The sequence below is a fragment of the Dermacentor silvarum genome, chromosome 1 (genome assembly GCF_013339745.2).
Source record: "Dermacentor silvarum isolate Dsil-2018 chromosome 1, BIME_Dsil_1.4, whole genome shotgun sequence".
Taxonomy (NCBI): Eukaryota; Metazoa; Arthropoda; class Arachnida; order Ixodida; family Ixodidae; genus Dermacentor; species Dermacentor silvarum.
The window spans coordinates 37,477,655-37,496,401 of NC_051154.1; the positions used below are offsets into that span (position 1 = coordinate 37,477,655).

Consider the following 18,747-nt stretch of genomic DNA (forward strand, 5'->3'; position numbering starts at 1 on the left):
CACTATCAGGGAGGGAGCAGTCTACCTGACTGGAGCAGTATTTTTTTATTTGGGGTGTTGCTACGCTGCGCTCCGCAACACCCCAACGACCGCCGCTTCGCGTCGGTGCTCGGCACCACGGCTGGCGCCGTGGCACCGGGGTTCAAGCGACCGCGCTGGCAAACAGAGAGGAAAAAAAAGAAAAGCGTTATATTAAAAAATATATAATTCTAGCCCGGGCGGGATTCGAACCAGCGTACGCATGTCCCAAAGCGAGCGCGTAGCCACTCAGCCATACAACCACGCGTCTAAGGGTTGCATTCATGATAACCATATGATTGCGTTCGAGTGCCCTCGGCGAAAGAAACCACCTAGAAACGCGGTACGCGCGAGCGGCGCAGCGTGGCGCCAGCGGTCAAACGCTGTACCTACTAGCAATTGGAGTGTTGCGCGCCCCCCCCCCCCCCCCGGCCAGCACAGACGGAAGTCACGTGCTATTTTTCGCAAAGGAGCACTGGGACGGGTACCCCAAATGTCAACGTTGCCATAGCAACCGCGCTCCTGAAGCTTTCGCTGCTGCTCTCGGTCTCTGAAAAGTAAGATAAGATTCTTCCGCCGGTGTCTTTCTCGCAGCAAATTTTGTTCGCAAGAAAAGCTGACTTCGGAGTGTGGTGAGTAAGCTTGAAAGTTGTGTTTTGGGTCTCTAATGGCATATTCGGGTGGTCGTTGTTAGAGCGCTCTGGTAGTGCTACAACGGTCATGCAAAATAGTTACTAAGCGTTACTGTTTGCATAAACGGGTTCCTCTTGTGATAACGAAGCAGGATCATCACTTCCACACCTGGTTATTGTCGTAATACAGCGTTAAAGTTGTTTTTCATCACTTTTATGTCACGGCCAGAGCGCTCTGAAACGACCACTCGAATATGCCATAAGTGTGAGTGTTAGCCGACAACAGATACACTCAAGCAATCACGGCGCGGGTCTTCGTCGTCGTCTTCAACGTGCCACGGAAAAACACAGGAGCGCGTCTGCTCCGCTAATACTGCTACAGAAGTTTTGTAGGCTTTGTGTTGACGCGCGTCGGCAGCACACACTTCCGGCGGCTCGTAACAATGCAAGTTCAAAGTTCGCGCCCATCTGCTCTGGCGAGCTGCAGAACTCCTGATTGGAGGCGCAGAGAGAGATGGCACACCAACACGGCTGCACTTCCGGCTTCAAAAATGTGACGTCAGGGCCTCTCCTGTTTTGTTTCTTTCCTCCATGGTAGGAAAGAAACGATGTCGTCAGCTAGCGACTTCCGGCTCGAGGGTTGGCGCTTCTGTTGCTTCGTTCAGCCTGTCTGCAGTTTCTGCAGCGATATTTCCCGCTATTCGCGAAGAAAACACGCTTCAGCAACGTGATTATGGTTGGCTGCTCGGCATTAGGGTGCACGAACTCTTCCGTGAAAGGAAAAAAAATGTTTCGTTTTCCATGGAATGAAGCGCACAAACGTAAATGGGCAGTTGCCGTCAAACGAACGACCGTGAACGGCGAGCTGTGGATACCGAACGTAGGAGCGAGAATTTGTCAAGATCATTTCATCACAGGCAAGTGTCTTGGCGAATAACTTCGTCTACTTACGTTCTAGTGCCAATACCCCCTTTCTAACGATCAGTTAAATACACACAGGTGCACCCAGCAAGGATCCTCAGCACATTGATTATGTGCCGTCTTTATTCCTGTACAACGAAAAGGCAACTGAGGCTGCACGAAAGAGGGAGGAGAGGTAACGTCAAAATAATTCGTGCACTTTTCAGATACTTAAATCAGTGCTTTTTCTCTGCAGTTATACACGACATGCGTCTCTTGAGAAAAAACGGGAGACTGCGAAGGCACAGCAGCCGACGACATGGCGCGCGCTGGGCACCGCTGCAGTCAAAATAAAGGAGGAAGCGATCGATTCACCAGGAGACGACTTTTGTGACAATATTCAGGATGAGGATACCGAAGTGCCATCGCAGATCATTGCTACAAGCAATACAAGGTTCGTGCAAAAGCCCGCGACTAGTTGCGATTGTGCAGTGCTGTGCCTTGGCTATATATAATGTGTGCGTTTCATCGGCAGATCGGCAGGAGTCCAGACGGAAGCAGACACGCCTGTGTGCAACTCCTGCCACCGTTTGAACGAAGAAGTAAAGGAGTTGAAACTGAAACTCGAGGAGCTTAAGCGCAAAAGCTTCAGGCACGAGGAAAAACAAGATCAGAACGCAGTGAAAAATATGAAGCAAATGTCCACTTTTGCACAGGTCAGGGTAACTGCCTTTCTTTGCTTGTAAATGTTGATACTGTTGATAATGTTGAAAAGTAGCCAAACGCAATCCATAAATACAGCCCAAATTAGCCACAGAGAACAAATCCAGAAAAGAACATTTTTATTTATTATTTATTTATACGGAGAGAGTTTATACATGAACAAAATGTAAATATGATGCATTAACAGAGAAATCAACCAAGATTAAAACAATTAGAGCCAAAATAAATCATTTAATAACGTTCTTACATCTACAAATTTGTTGATGCGAATGTTACAAGTCGATGTGAATGAACAAATCGAGCAAGATTAAATTCCAATCCAATTAATGCGCATGTCGTAATCTATGTCAAGCGAAGCGTAACTAAAGCAGTCAACTAAATGCTTCACATCTAACGGCAATGCGTACAATTTGGTGATGGCATGCGTAGGCACAGAAAAATAAGTACGACACGTGTCAAGCAAGAGTTAGGAATACTGAACCTCTTGTGTGACAGTGAGACATAGCCGTTCTGGAAGACTGGCCGAGAACGGGCAAAACTCCCAATGTCACATGCACCAAATTTCTAAAACAAGGATAGTAAAGTAAATCAAAGAATTTGAAATGTGATTCATAATTCCATTATCAGATCGGTGTGCTTTAGAGGTATGCTCCTGTGAATCGACATTATATGTACAGGTGTTATGCATATATACTTGGGTAGCATACAAGGCTTATTAAGTCACTTTGCAGGTACTTTTATTTACCTTTTGTATTTAAATCCACAAGTTTACCTGCCGAAATAGGGACCGACTCAGCAGCCACGCGAAACCAGGCAAAGTAGACAATGAAAGCTTCGTTTTAATTGGAAGGGAAGGAATTCGTTCGAAGGGGGGTTCGAAGACGCTCCTGCCCCCGTCACCTAGGAGATGGCTAAGATATCTTGTATCTCGGCGGCTCTCTCGGCCAGTCGGGTCGCCCAATCTTGCTCGTGGTGGTCTGAGCTGAGCAGCAGTGCTGCCCATTTCCCTTGGTCTTTTATTTGGCGGCCATTGAATGGTTCTAACTGGGGACATGCCCACAAGATGTGTGGCAGGTCCGCTCTATTATTACATATTTTACATAATTCTGTATAATTTCCAGGATAAAACCGGCTGCAGGACACAGGGCTCGGATACATGTTGGTCTGGAGGAGCCTCCACACCACTGCCTGTTTCTTAGTTAATTTAGGGTGAGCCGGGGGATACCGGGCCCGGCCCAGCCGATAGTGATCGGTAATTTGTTTATATGTGACCATTCGATCTCCTCTGGACTCTGGCTGGGCTGGCTCACTTGCTCGGCGAGTAAGTCCTCGAGCTACTGTGTGAGCTGCCACGTTACCAGGAAGCGAGCAGTGCGCGGGTGCCCAAATGACATGGATTGCCCCGTGCCGTCGCTGGTCACTATATGATTTTAAAATTTTGAGCGCCTCCATGGAGATGCGGCCCCTGGCGAAGTTGAAGACAGCGATCTTTGAGTCAATGATAATGAATTTTGATTCTGTCGATGCAATTGCCAATGCGATCGCTGCCTCCTCTGCTGTACAGCAGAGGAGGGTTGTTTGTGGTGACGGTCCCGCTGACGAGGGGCTCCCTTTCCGTGTCTACCACCACCACAGACATACCCACCTGATTCCTATATTCTGCGGTGTCCACATAGACCATGTCCTCCACGGCCTGATACTTGTGCTCAACATAACGAGCCCTAGCCTCCCGGCACTCTCTGTGATGCTCCGGGTGCATGTTTTTTGGTATTGGGGGGACACGGAGATCCTTCCTTATTTGCTTAGGGGTGTCTTTCTTAGTTCCGTGCTGTTCTTCATAGTGTATGTGTAGTTTGCTAAGTATGTGTCGTCCCGTTAGATTTAGTGTCAGACTGTCATATTGAGATATTGTGTGCGCCTCTATTAATTTGTCTAAAGTGTTATGTATACCTAGCTCTAACAGTTTATCAGTTGGTGTAGTGAGGGTCACGATGACCGCTTGCTTATATGCCCTCCTAATGAGGGCTTCAAGCTTTTTCTTTTCTGCGGTTCCAAATGTTAGGCAAGGTGCCACATAGACGATACGGCTAATGACGAAGGCCTGCACCAGGCGAACCAGGTTGGCCTCCCTCATGCCATACCGTCTATTGGCTATTCTCTTAATTAATCGTATTGTTTGGTGTGTGCTGATCTCTAGAGTTTTGAGGGTCTCCGTATTCCTCCCCTCCGCATGCACCCGGAGTCCGAGTACTTTGAGTTGCTCCACTACGGGTATGGGCCCCCATTCGCCGTGAGTGTTATGCTGGGTTGTCCTCTGTACTGTTTTTTTGTGGTGGGGTACACCAGCAGTAGCTCAGATTTTTGTGGCGAGCAGTTAAGTCGCCTCTTTGTAGCATAGCTCTCGACTGCCCTCACTGCATGTTGTAATGTGTCCTCAATCTCCGCCTCTCTGCTGCCCGTGTGACGTCATCGGCATAGAGAGCGTGATTGAGGCCCCTGATCTTACTTAAAATTTTTGGCAAGCTGATCATTGCTACGTTAAACAGAAAAGGGGACAAGACCGAGCCCTGTGGTGTACCCCTACTTCCAAACTATATTTTCTGATCGAAGATCCCCGAGGGTGATTTTGGCAGTGCGCTTAGAAAGTCCCGAATGTAGGTGTAGGCCTTGTGGCCCACCCCCAAATCCCGGAGATTCTCTAGAATCGCACTGTGTTTTATGTTATCAAAGGCTTTCGTGAGGTCCAAGCCCAAGATGGCTTTAAGTCCTGTACCCCGGCCCCTAGCGTCAAGGATCTGATGCTTAATTTGGAGCAGGACGTTCTGCGTTGAGAGGTGCGGTATGAACCCAATCATAGAGAGAGGGTACAGCCCGCGGTCTTCCATGTAATTTTGGAGACGCATAAGGATTATGTGCTCCATCAGCTTCCCGACACATGATGTTAAAGAAATAGGCCGGAGATTTTCAATTTGGAGTTTCTTGCCAGGTTTCGGGATCATCACCACGTGTGCAGTTTTCCACTGCTGCAGTATTGATCCCTCTGCCCGGCACTCATTCATATATTTAGTAATGATCGTGATAGATTCATCATTCAAATTTCGTAGAATTTTGTTCGTGATACCATCTGGCCCTGGCGCCGATTTCGTGCGTAACTGCATAATTTCCGCCCTCACTTCAGCCTCTGTAATGTCCTTATCTAAAGAGGGGTTCGCTTTACCTATGTAGTCTTTCTGTGTCTCTTTCTATGTATTGCCAATATATCGATCTTTAATTTCATTTAACATTTCCCCGGTGGTCCCTGGGTACCCATGTATGATTTTGGTAAGGTTTTGTCGCTGCACTGTGTGAGTGTTGTCTGGGTCTAAGAGACATCGAAGGAGATTCCACATCTTGCTCAGCCCCAGCTGGCCCTCCATGCTACTACAAGTAGATTCCCACTGTTGCCGGGATAAGCGATTGGCGTGGTCCTCGATGTCCCTATCGAGCCTTGCAATTCGCCGTCTCAAATTGCAGTTATGCCGTTGCTTCTTCCACCGTCCCTGTAGGCTGCTGCGCGCTTCCCACAGATGAAGGAGTTTGCTGTCAGTTGCCTCTAGACCCGCTTCCTCGGGGATCTCCTTAGTGGCTTCCTTGATGGCTCTATGTAATTTTGAGGTCCACTCATCGATGTCGATGATGGTGGACTCTGTGTCAGTGTCATCGTCTTCGTGTTGTATCTGCCTGAAAGTGTCCCATTCTACCATTGCAAGCTTTCACCCCTGCTTTTTAGTTGGCCCTGTGTGTAGTGTTGTGGATATGATAAAATGGTCGCTGCCCAAATTTTCTTGTGTGTTAACCCACTTAGGTTCATGTGTATTCTTTGTCAATGTGAGGTCGGGTGTTGTGTCCACCCGTGCTGTTACCCGTGCGCGTGGGTTGTTGGGGGTCGGTCATTAAAGTGAGACCCATCTACTGCGCATCCGCCTACAGGCTTCGCCTCTTAAAGGTGTCTTTACGATAACCCCATGTCAGATGCGGAGCACTGAAATCCCCAACAACGATGGTGGTGTTATGCTTTGTTATGTCTAATGTTTTGCGCAACAGGGGCCCGAACCGTTGTCGCTCTCTCAGCGAACTGTACATGTTTAGCACAAAGAGGCTGCTCTCACTTTTCTTGGTTGGTATAATTTCAATGAGCACGTGTTCCGTCTTAGACGCCGCGACATCATGTACAACGGTTAAGTTGTGCTTCACCAGGGTCGTAACACGAGAGTCTGCGCCACTAGAGGCAAATGATTTATACCCCATTAATTTTGCCGGTCCCCCGGTCTCTTGCAAGGCAATCACGTCGGGTGACTCTTCTTTTTTAGAATTCTGCCAATATTCCAGGAACTGCTGCAGGTTCCCCCGTTTCCAGCGAAACCCACGGCAGTTCCATTGCCAAATTTTATAACTGGTGATTTTTGGAGCCATTTCTAATGCGAGTTGGGTGGTGTTTCAGCGGTCTTTTCGGGTGGCCGCTAGTATGGCTCAGCTTTAATTGGCCCTGCAGCATGTCTGAGTTCTGCAAATGAGTTTTCCAATGCGGTTGTTCTTTGTTCAATTCTGTCAATTTTGACATGGAGTTTGTCAAAATTTACCTGCACTGTTTCCATTAGCTTTTCAAAAAGTGCGTCTTGACCTTCTGGGGCCTGTTCTGCCCTTCTTTTCTGCGAAAAAAAACTTTTCATTCCATGGCCCAAAAGTAGCCAAATAGCCCAACTCCAAAAAATCCCGCCATCTCAAAAAAAAAAAAAAAAAAAAGAAAAAGAGTAGCCCAATTTGGCTATTTATAGCCCAACCTGGCAACCCTGACAAAAATCCCTAGGGGGCCTAGGTTCAGGATCTTTTAGGGACTTTTGAGAATGTGCGATGGTGAGCGGCAAGTGACGTCATATAACGAACTCTAGAAGAAAAGCGCCCCGTAGCGCCCATGTTTAGACCCTTGGGCGGCGATCCCGTGGGCGCTGCCATGTTTGATCACGTGGTGATGCGTCCATTGCTTGCCTCAACTGTCTCCGTTGCCTCCTTGTTTACAATGGAAGTGCATGACGCCGGCGCAGCTTAGAAAACCTCTGTTTTCGGAGATATCGTACACGGTGACTAGGTGGACGACACGAAGGTTTGATCACAGCTTCAGAGAACATGCAAAAGCGCTTTCGGAGCTGATTAAGCTATGTCCAAACGGCGCAAGCAGCGTATATGGTGCTTGTTCTAAAAGCGGAGCTAAATATGTATTCCAAGCTGTCCGATTATGAATTCAGTCAGGATTAGTGTGATTTGCCCTTTGTTCTTTATTTGGCGAATATTTTGAAGCAGTGGCTTGTCAGTTTCTGACCCAGTGAAGTTCCTCGGTGCGGCCATTATCTGATTATTTTCTGCCTACAATCGCTCGCGGGTGTGCTCAGTTCCGATAGATTTGTTCTTGCTGCGCACAAGGCTTGAAACGTAGCTGTTTTGTACATTTTCATGCTATGTAGTAAATATATATTACCTCTAGTATCTCGCTCACTCTTGTCGACCGTCACCAAACATTCAGCTTCGACCATTCCTGCGCTATCGGAGTAGTACCGTCATTTATTGTCCGTATACAGTGCACACATATTCAAGTGTGCGTCCATTCACTTATTCTTGATACGACGGCGATAGAGTGGGCGTAAGTTTTCCTGCCATTTGGGACAAATATGTATGGATAACGTGCGCGAAACTTACTATGACAGGAAGCGGCGATGCTCCCTTTGTCATTGTTTAACGAGTGGTACTCACTTGTCGACGTTCTGGGGATGAATCACTTTCTTTGAAGTAGCGATACAAGGCTGGCGGATGAGCAAATTTCTGTGTCCTCGAGGAAAGCCGTACATCACGAAGTGCCGGTAACAAGTTCGGACAGTTGCAGCAGCGGTCCGCGAACATGGCCACACAGATTCATTCTGTTCCTTAACATGCCAGTCACTCTTTTTGCAGCCAACTACTGCACACGTCTTCAATCCACATGATTCAATCTAGCATGATTGGAGCACAGTGTGTTAGCGAAAACTCAGTTGCATTTCCGACAACTGATCGCTCAGAAGCAAGGTAGAAGCGGTAATGGTTTCGTATTCGTGCGCGGTCACTAGAGTGTACTAGATAATGGTCGAGTGGGCCGAACGGCGCTCTCACGCTGAGGCGCCGCGTGTGGAAAAATTTTGCGAGGGCGCTGCGAGCGAACTGGATTGGGGCGGAGACGCGCTCCGCGGCATATTCAACGCACTTTCGCTGCGGGCGCCGAGGCCGATTGCGCATAGTACGCTCTTAAAATAGTGCTTTATTTCAACTGCAAATTTATGTTTACACCATCTTGCCAAACATATATATTTGAGGCATGGATTATACAACGCGTCGTCTTCAGTTTTGCTGTCGTTGTCAAGCGCGTCGTCTGCTAGCGAGCGCGCGTTCGCTACGCGGACGCTGGCGGCGCCCAGTTTTTCTCGCAGAACGTCTTTGTAGTACATTTGTTTTTATGTTTTAGTTGCTTTGGTGCGCTCATGACTCTTCACGGCGGGTACCAAAGGTAGTTTCAGTCAAGTGAACCATTGTTTTTAACACTGTCTTCTAAAAGCAACTGGCATCTCTGCAACATGAAGCTACGTACGAAAATTTTATTATGATAGCGTGTCATTTTACGCGCGCTTCTTGTCGGTGGATATTGATCAGGAACAATGATCGAAGAAAACAATATTAAAGTGAACTAAACCAGGTTTATTAGCTGCGTGGCGCGAAGAATGACCGATGTATTTCTACGTAATTAAATCAAAGGGTACTGAGAATGGTACAAATGGTACAGTGAGAACTCCCGACCGTGCACGTTTGCACACGAAACACACGTATTAGTGAATACTGCACATAAAACTCTCATTCGCAGAAATATTATTCATAGCAGGCAATTAAACTATATATATATATATATATATATATATATATATATATATATATATATATATATGTGAAAGTGCTATTGATATGCTGTACGACGCCGAACAGTCGTTTCCGTACGAATGTAACGCATAGCCGCACTATTGCAGTCTCAAAGGTGAGAGCCCGATGCAAGTGCGGACTGTTATTCCGAATGATCGTGCTGCCGGAGAGTTGTGGCTGTTGCGCAGAGGCGCAGTTCCTGAGAAAATTAACGCAGGAGTGTTAATAAGTCCGGCTAATAAGCTGCTAATAAGCCCTGCTAATAAGTGTAATAAGCTGTCATTCAATGCCCCGTTTTGGGGCAGCCTGTAAATCTGCTAACTTGATTCAGGCAAGGAAAACTTTTTTTTTTGACAGTCTCACCATCTTTGCAACCCATTAAAACTGGGTGCCCCATGTGGTACCACACTTATCTTCTTGAACGAACGCAGCAGATCTACACATATCTGTACGTGTATGTGAGGTATGCCGTTTCTCTAATTGCTTCATTATTGTCGTTATGATAGTGCGTCGAATAACTGAAAGCAGCCGCTTATAATATACAAGCTGCTTAGTTGAGCGGACAGACATTTGGGAATGGCATTACATTTATGTGTGAAATATAGGATAAGCGTAACATGTTTTTCTCGGAAATCAGGCTCGAGAATAATTTATTTTGTTTACACTCCTAGCAAAAAGACGAAGAACGCAGCCACCTGTCTTTCTTTTGTTTAGTTCAAAGAAATTTGTGGGTTTTACGTGGCAAAACCACGATATGAGTATGAGGTACCCGGTTTAGATTTCCCCACCTGGGGCTTTTTAACGTGCACCTAAATAGAAGTACACGAGTGTTTTTTCCATTTGTTCCCATCGAATTCCGCGACGGATTGAACTCGCAAGCTCCAGTTTAGCAGCGCAGCGCCGTATATTCACTATACCGGGTGTTCGAAATTAAGGTTTAGGTGATTTTTAAAAATCTCCTGTGGCAGTTAGCACAATTCTCATTGATGAGCTGGGTTATTCGAAGAGGCGGACATTAGTAGCACGAGAATCGAAACACCTATTCACCTTATTAACAAAATTGATTAATGAACTTCTTAGTTAATTACTTTACGACACATATTGCAATTTACGAATTGTAGCCGGTGATGTTGCAAAACGCATCCACTTGAAATTAATTTCCAGAATGACACCAGAATGACACTGACCGCGATAAATGACCCCGTACCCATTACTCCGCATTCTGTTACGCGAGTAAGGCGGAAACTTGAATAGAATGTTGCGCTGCAGTTTTTTTTTTTTTTCAATAACAATGCTTCCCGTAAATCTGAGTACCCGCCGCGGGGGCTCAGTTAGCTAAGGCGTTGCGCTGCTGAGGACGAGTTCGCGGAATCGAATCCCGGCCGCGGCGGCCGCATTTCGATGGAGGCGAAATGCAAGAAGCCCGTGTGCTTGCGTTGTAGTGGACGTTAATGAACCCCAGGTGGTCAAAATTAATCCGGAGCCCTGCACTACGGTGTGCCTTATAATCAGAACTGGTTTTGGCACGTAAAAAACCCCAAAAGAAGAAAGAAATCTGAGTACAAGGTGCCGGATGGGGCAGATATGCTTTACTTGTTTGAAGCGGCAAGCAGGAAGGTTACATATGTTTCTCCGTTTGCGTTCCGCAAGACCTACTGATGGAAAACTGTATGCGGAACAATACACACGAGAGATACATGCTGCTTGAAGAACGAGAAAAATATTTGTTCTCCAAAGGGAACCGTACAATAACATAGTAGAATGAAAGCCGACACTGCGGCCGCAATGCACGGGCAATCACCGAGCGGCATTAAAAAATAAAATGAAGAGAAAGAAAGGAATTTGTTCTTAAGACATATATACATGTCATATTCGATTATGAACACCGTTTGAGAGGTCTGAATGCAAATACCAGCGCGCGAAGTAGTGCGATTGACCCTGCCGAGCAGTATCGCCAGCAGTTTCCAACGGCGCGACCTTGATGCGGCCCAATCCAGTTCGATCGCAGCGCCGCCACAGTATTTTTCCACGTCGGGCGCCTCACTGCAAAGCATGCGCCGCCCCAGCCGCTCGTCCCACTCGACCATATTCTAGTACACTCTAGCGGTCACTGAGGAGAGGTATGGCTAGAGTGTACTAGAATATGGTCGAGTGGGACGAGCGGCTGGGGCGGCGCATGCTTTGCAGTGAGGCGCCCGACGTGGAAAAATACTGTGGCGGCGCTGCGATCGAACTGGATTGGGCCGCATCAAGGTCGCGCCGTTGGAAACTGCTGGCGATACTGCTCGGCAGGGTCAATAGCACTACTTCGCGCGCTGGTATTTGCGTTCAGACCTCTCAAATGGTGTTCATAATCGAATATGACATGTATATATGTCTTAAGAACAAATGCTTTTCTTTCTCTTCATTTTATTTTTTAATGCCGCTCGGTGATTGCCCGTGCATTGCGGCCGCAGTGTCGGCTTTCATTCTACAATGTTATTGTACGGTTCCCTTTGGAGAACAAATATTTTTCTCGTTTTTCAAGCAGCATGTATCTCTCGTGTGTATTGTTCCGCATATAGTTTTCCATCAGTAGGTCTTGCGGAACGCAAACGGAGAAACATATGTAACCTTCCTGCTTGCCGCATCAAACAAGTAAAGCATATCTGCCCCATCCGGCACCTCGTACTCAGATTTCTTTCTTCTTTTGGGTTTTTTTTTTTTACGACCCGCCGGGGTGGCTTAGTCAGCTAAGGCGTTGCGCTGCTGAGCCCGAGGTCGCGGGATCGAATCCCGGCCCCGGCGGCCGCATTTCGATGGAGGCGAAATGCAAAAACACCCGTGTGCTTGCGTTGTAGTGCACGTTAAAGAACCCCAGGTGGTCGAAATTATTCCGGAGCCCTCCACTACGGCGTGCCTCATAATCAGAACTGGTTTTGGCACGTAAAACCCCAGAAAGAAGATGGGTTTTTTTACGTGCCAAAACCAGTTCTGATTATAAGGCACGCCGTAGTGCAGGGCTCCGGATTAATTTTGACCACCTGGGGTTCATTAACGTCCACTACAACGCAAGCAAACGGGCTTCTTGCATTTCGCCTCCATCGAAATGCGGCCGCCGCGGCCGGGATTCGATTCCGCGAACTCGTCCTCAGCAGCGCAACGCCTTAGCTAACTGAGCCCCCGCGGCGGGTACTCAGATTTACGGGAAGCATTGTTATTGAAAAAAAAAAAAAAAAACTGCAGCGCAACATTCTATTCAAGTTTCCGCCTTACTCGCGTAACAGAATGCGGAGTAATGGGTACGGGGTCATTTATCGCGGTCGGTGTCATTCTGGTGTCATTCTGGAAATTCATTTCAAGTGGATGCGTTTTGCAACCTCACCGGCTACAACTCGTAAATTGCAATATGTGTCGTAAAGTAATTAACTAAGAAGTTCGTTAATCAATTTTGTTAATAAGTTGAATAGGTGTTTCGATTCTCGTGCTACTAATGTCCGCCTCTTCGAATAACCCAGCTCATCAATGAGAATTGTGCTAACTGCCACAGGAGATTTTTAAAAATTCCCTAAACCTTAATTTCGAACACCCGGTATAGTGGATATACGGTGTTGCGCTGCTAAACTGGAGCTCGCGGGTTCAATCCGTCGCGGAATTCGATGGGAACAAATTAAAAACACTCGTGTACTTCTATTTAGGTGCACGTTAAAAAGCCCCAGGTGGGGAAATCTAAACCGGGTGCCTCATACTCATATCGTGGTTTTGCCACGTAAAACCCACAAATTTGTTTGAACTAAAAAAAAAAAAGACAGCTGGCTGCGTTCTTCGTCTTTTTGCTAGGAGTGTAAACAAAATAAATTATTCTCGAGTCTGATTTCCGAGAAAAACATGTTACGTTTATCCTATATTTCATACATAAACGTAATGCCATTCCCAAATGTCTGTCCGCTCAACTAAGCAGCTTGTAAATTATAAACGGCTGCTTTCAGTTATTCGACGCACTATCATAACGACAATAATGAAGCAATTAGAGAAACGGCATACCTCACATACACGTACAGATCTGCTGCGTTCGTTCAAGAAGATAAGTGTGGTACCACATGGGGCACCCAGTTTTTATGGGTTGCAAAGATGGTGAGACTGTCAAAAAGAAGTTTTCCTTGCCTGAATCAAGTTAGCAGATTTACAGGCTGCCCCAAAACGGGGCATTTATATTGAATGACAGCTTATTACACTTATTAGCAAGACTTATTAGCAGCTTATTAGCCGGACTTATTAACACCCCTGCGTTAATTTTCTCAGGAACTGCGCCTCTGCGCAACAGCCACAACTCTCCGGCAGCACAATCATTCGGATTAACAGTCCGCACTTGCATCGGTCTCTCAAAACTGGTCTTTTTAATTGCCTGCTATGAATAATATTTCTGCGAATGAGAGTTTTATGTGCAGTATTCACTAATAGGTGTGTTTCGTATGTAAACGTGCACGGTCGGGAGTTCTCACTGTACCATTTGTACCATTCTCAATGTACCCTTTGATTTAATTACGTAGAAATACATCGGTCATTCTTCGCGCCACGCAGCTAATAAACCTGGTTTATTTCACTTTATTATTGTTTTCTTCGATCATTGTTCCTGATCAATATCCACCGACAAGAAGCGCGCGTAAAATGACACGCTATCAATAATAAAATTTTCGTACATAGCTTCATGTTGCAGAGATGCCAGTTGCTTTTAGAAGACAGTGTTAAAAACAATGGTTCACTTGACTGAAACTACCTTTGGTACCCGCCGTCAAGAGTCATGAGCGCACCAAAGCAACTAAAACATAAAAACAAATGTACTACACAGACGTTCTGCGAGAAAAACTGGGCGCCGCCAGCGTCCGCGTAGCGAACGCGCGCTCGCTAGCAGACGACGCGCTTGACAACGACAGCAAAACTGAAGACGACGCGTTGTATAATCCATGCCTCAAATATATATGTTTGGCAAGATGGTGTAAACATAAATTTGCAGTTGAAATAAGGCACTATTTTAAGAGCGTACTATGCGCAATCGGCCTCGGCGCCCGCAGCGAAAGTGCGTTGAATATGCCGCGGAGCGCGTCTCCGCCCCAATCCAGTTCGCTCGCAGCGCCCTCGCAAAATTTTTCCACACGCGGCGCCTCAGCGGGAGAGCGCCGTTCGGCCCACTCGACCATTATCTAGTACACTCTAGTATGGCGCGTAAAGCCCCGCCGTGAGCGCCATCTCATTTCTCTAAAACAAACTATAATCCGAGACGACTGGTGAACAGTGAACCGGACCAACCAGACGGCCTCAAAGACTGTGACGAACTGTGTTTTGTTTTTTTCCTCTTTGCGTTATACGCCTCACTTTCTTTCCTTTCTTGTTCTTTACGTCTCCTGTGGCGTTGACAGACGCCTACCCTGCGTCAAAAGGGATCAGGACCACTCACTAACTGCTCCGCGAAAAGGGTCAATAGAAATCGGGAACCGCAAGCGCAGACGACGAGGTGCGATCCAGACCAGGCGCTGTCCAGACTTTCAGACGAGGCGCGCAATTAGGGGAAAATCATGGAGGAAGGAAAAAACTTTTTTTACCTCCATGGGGGAAATCAACGCGATCCCGAGCCTCCGTCAGTAACGCAGCCTTTTAGACACCGTAAATTTCACATAAACATTTCCTAAATAGTCATCCGATCTTTCTGAAAAATATACGGAATGAACTTCAAACGTTGTCCGTGCCTACGTGCTACGTATAAGTGCTTGCTTTTGCATAATAATATGCATATTTTTAGTGCTACAAAAATGAGTTGTACATGGCGGCGCCTTTGCGGTTTCCGCCGTTGTGTGTGTGTGTGTTTTTCACCCAGCTTTTGCTCTAGAGTTAGTATACTAACTCTGTTAAATAAAGATGCAGTAAAATAGTATTATTTGTGCCAATAACCTTTTTTGAATCAATTATTTTGCAAAGTTCACTTATTTATATTATTTTTATTTGGGCAAACAGAAACGGAGGAATCCTTCAGGCATCGATCCAAGGCACGCCAAAAGCCAGACACAGCTTCAATTTCAAAATGGCAGCTCCGAGTGAAGGTGAATGCGCTCCTCTTCCGAACTCAAGCAAGAAAGCTCGCGTGTTTGACTTTAATGCCATTTTCGAGGAAGCTAGGAAAACGGCCATAAGTAGGAGCAAAGATCCAAAACCAAAACCCAAAACCATGCAAGTCCCAAAACCATGCAATAGCCGTCCTGAAAGTTGCACTGAAGACGAGGCTCAGAGAGAGAATGATCCTGCGCCCGACGGTGAACCGAGGGAAGAAGGCAGTGAAGACGAGCTTGTGGGGCCTCCGATTTCTCTGTCAGCTCAGGCCAAAGATGACGGATCTAGCTCAGAGGACGTCGACGACGAGGAAAGTGAGTGTACTGCTGCATATCGGGCAATTCCAGTGAAAGAAGACATACGCTACGGCATGGCACAAAGATAGTATCTGCGTTGGCTCTGGATCCTAATGGAGCACGTCTTGTCACCGGCGGGTACGACTTCGACATCACTTTGTTTGATTTCGCCGGCATGGATTCATCCCTGCAGCCGTTCCGTTCGCTTCGCCCTTGCGATTGTCACCAGATTCGAAATCTAGAGTACAGCTGTACGGGCGACTCGTTCCTCGTGGTGTCCGGAAACGCCCAGGCCAAAGTGCTGGATCGGGACGGGTTCGAGGTGATGGAGTGCATTAAGGGAGACCAGTATGTAACAGACATGGCCCGAACCAAAGGGCATGTGGCGATGCTAAATTACGGCTGCTGGCACCCGCGCAGCCGCGAAGACTTCCTCACTTGTGCCAACGACGGCACACTGCGGTTGTGGACTGTGGATAAACCCAACTGCCACAAAGCGTTGGTAAAGACCAAGCAACAGGGCGGCCTCCGAGCAATTCCGTCTACCTGCCGCTTCAGCAGAGACGGCCAGCTCATGGTCGCTGGCTGCCAGGATGGCTCGCTCCAATTTTGGGACCAACGACGCACCTTAGTGCACCCGAGTCACACGGTACGCGAGGCGCACCGACGGGGCATCGACGTAACTTGCGTAGCATTCGCCCAGGACGGCCGCCAGCTTGCCACGCGATCCTGCGATGACACGATGAAGCTGTGGGACCTCCGCGCATTGCGGCCATCGGCTCTGCACACGTTTGCGGACCTCGACAACTTGTACCCTTCCACGGACTGCGGATTCAGCCCAGACGACCGGGTCATCTACACAGCCACCTCGAAGCGCTCTGGCGATGGTCAGCTGGTGTTTTTTGAGCGCGACACGTTGCAGGAAGTGATGCGACTTCGATTGCCGGTGCCAGTGGCCAGAGTCATCTGGCACGCTCGGCTAAATCAACTCCTGGCTGGGCTGGCATGCGGTGAAGTGCGCCTGCTATACGATACAGCGCACAGCCACCATGGTGCGCTGTTGTGTGTGTCCAAGGCTGCTCGGGCCAAACCTGCACAGCAGGGGCTCACCCAAGCGCAAGTGCTCACGCCGCATGCGCTGCCACTCTTCCGAGAAGAGCGGCCGCGGAGTACGCGCAAGCGGTTGGAGAAGGCACGCAAAGATCCTGTATTGTCTCAAAGGCCTGATCTTCCTGTCACAGGCCCTGGCCAAGGAGGCCGCATCGCTTCAGCAGGAAACACGCTCTCTTCCTATATTGTGCGCAACCTTGGCACCACTAAGCGTGTTGACGACAATGTGGACCCACGTGAGGCTATTCTTAAGTACGCCAAGGAAGCAGCTGAAAACCCTTACTGGGTGACCCCTGCTTATGCTACAACACAGCCCAAGCCAGTCTTCCAAGAGAGTGAAGAACCAACACCTGCCAAGAAGACAAAGCAAGTGTAGTTCTTTCTGGGCCTGAACTGTGTGCCGAGCCTTAGTTTGAACATTGACAGGAAAGGGCCGTTTCTGTAGCCTGTTCTGTATCAGTGATTTTAAAAGCATTGTGTAAGACACCCAACAATTTTAAACATGAAATCATTGAACTTTTCAGTAATGCATCATGCTCAGCATACTGTTGTATATTTGTATAACATTTGAGCACTCTGAAGTGTAACCTCATTTGATGACATACTAACTGCAGCATATGCCAGCATCAAGGTGTGTACTCATACATTCATGTTGCAAACATACCATAAAGTGCATGGCTTGTGGGGCATATTCAAGCACGAATGGATTGCATTGTTGCTTCTAAAATTAAGTTTCGTGGTTTTTTACATAATCTTGGTTAAATGCAGCATGCAGTCACTTCATCTGACCTTGCACATTGTGGAACTGGAAAATTTGTCTTGAATGTCAAGGACGTCAGCATGGTGAAGCTTGGAAAGTCGTTTAAAGAAACCACTTCAGTACACTAGCCATGCCATAAATCTATGTTTGTGTGTGATACAGCATCCTAGCAGTTTGTAGTTAGAATGTCCACTGCTTTGTCTAGAATTCTAACTGTTGTATTTCTGCACCACACAGAGGAGCTGGGCTTTTTTGTGGAGTGCGTGCATGTATTCTGGTGCCTACATTGCTGTGTGTGTGCAGTTGATAGTCCACTGTAGTCCTCTACTGGCTCTTGGCACATTTTTCTGTATATAGTACTAGTTTAGCTTCAGCTGATGGCTGATGATGTGTGTGAAATGGTGAACTGTAAATATGAACACCACATTGTGGCATGTGGCAGTGCTAAGTTAACATGCGTGTGCAACGTAAAACACACATGACTGTTGTAATATTTGGAAGTCAAAGTAGAAACGTTTCATAAAAATTGCCTAGAGCCTTGGCAATGCTCCCTCATTGAAGGGGCACTGTGCCACCTATGTTTTTTAATCCTTAGCGTTTCAGTCCGTAAATATTGTTGAAGCATTCGCACCCAGGTGCATTTGAAAATGGCAGCCACCATTAACAGATTTTCGTGCACATATGAGCAACGTACATTTACAGGCACAATGTAAAAAAACAATAAAGGACCATAGTTACACAATTGGCTGAGCATCATGATTATTGCATGTACTACTCTGAACTAGCCCCTGTACAAATGGATGCCAGTACAAGGAGGAAAGCCACAAGCACAAAGAAGTGATTGCTTTGGGAATACGTGGTGGTGGCTATAGTGCAAGTGGAGGTTGCCTTGCAGAAGTTTGCTGGAATTTACCCTGCTTGAATGTGCTGGCATCTGAAGCCAGCACTTGTGAACAGGTGTTGCTGGCCCCTTTTTTATGACCATTGGTATAGCCCGATTGCAAGTGCTAAATTTTCTCATGTTTAGCAATTAGCAAATTTAAGGAAACAGTGCACAATTTCGGAAATGGAGCAGTGCGAGAACACAGGACACACTAAGGGGACACACGTAGCTGTGTGTGTGGCATCTTCTGTGTTCTGCGTTTTCGTGCTGTTCCATTTCCAAAAATGCTGTACCAACCAGCCTCACTTTCAACTATCCTTCAGCGCAGATGTTTCTACAATGCTTAGTCATGCATTAGTACCCAGGCCCAAA

The 18,747-nt window shown here is 47.1% G+C and overlaps 1 protein-coding gene across 1 annotated transcript; it reads left to right on the plus strand.

Moving 5' to 3' along the window:
- Positions 1–1,615: 1,615 nt before the first annotated feature.
- On the plus strand, positions 1,616–18,234 carry LOC119460580 (WD repeat-containing protein 70-like). The gene is given in 5 exon segments (XM_037721546.2): positions 1,616–1,746; positions 1,807–2,004; positions 2,086–2,266; positions 15,234–15,685; positions 15,688–18,234. Coding segments are annotated over 2 exon segments (1,806 nt in total). The 5' UTR covers positions 1,616–1,746; positions 1,807–2,004; positions 2,086–2,266; positions 15,234–15,300; the 3' UTR covers positions 17,109–18,234.
- The last annotated feature ends 513 nt before the right edge of the window (positions 18,235–18,747 follow it).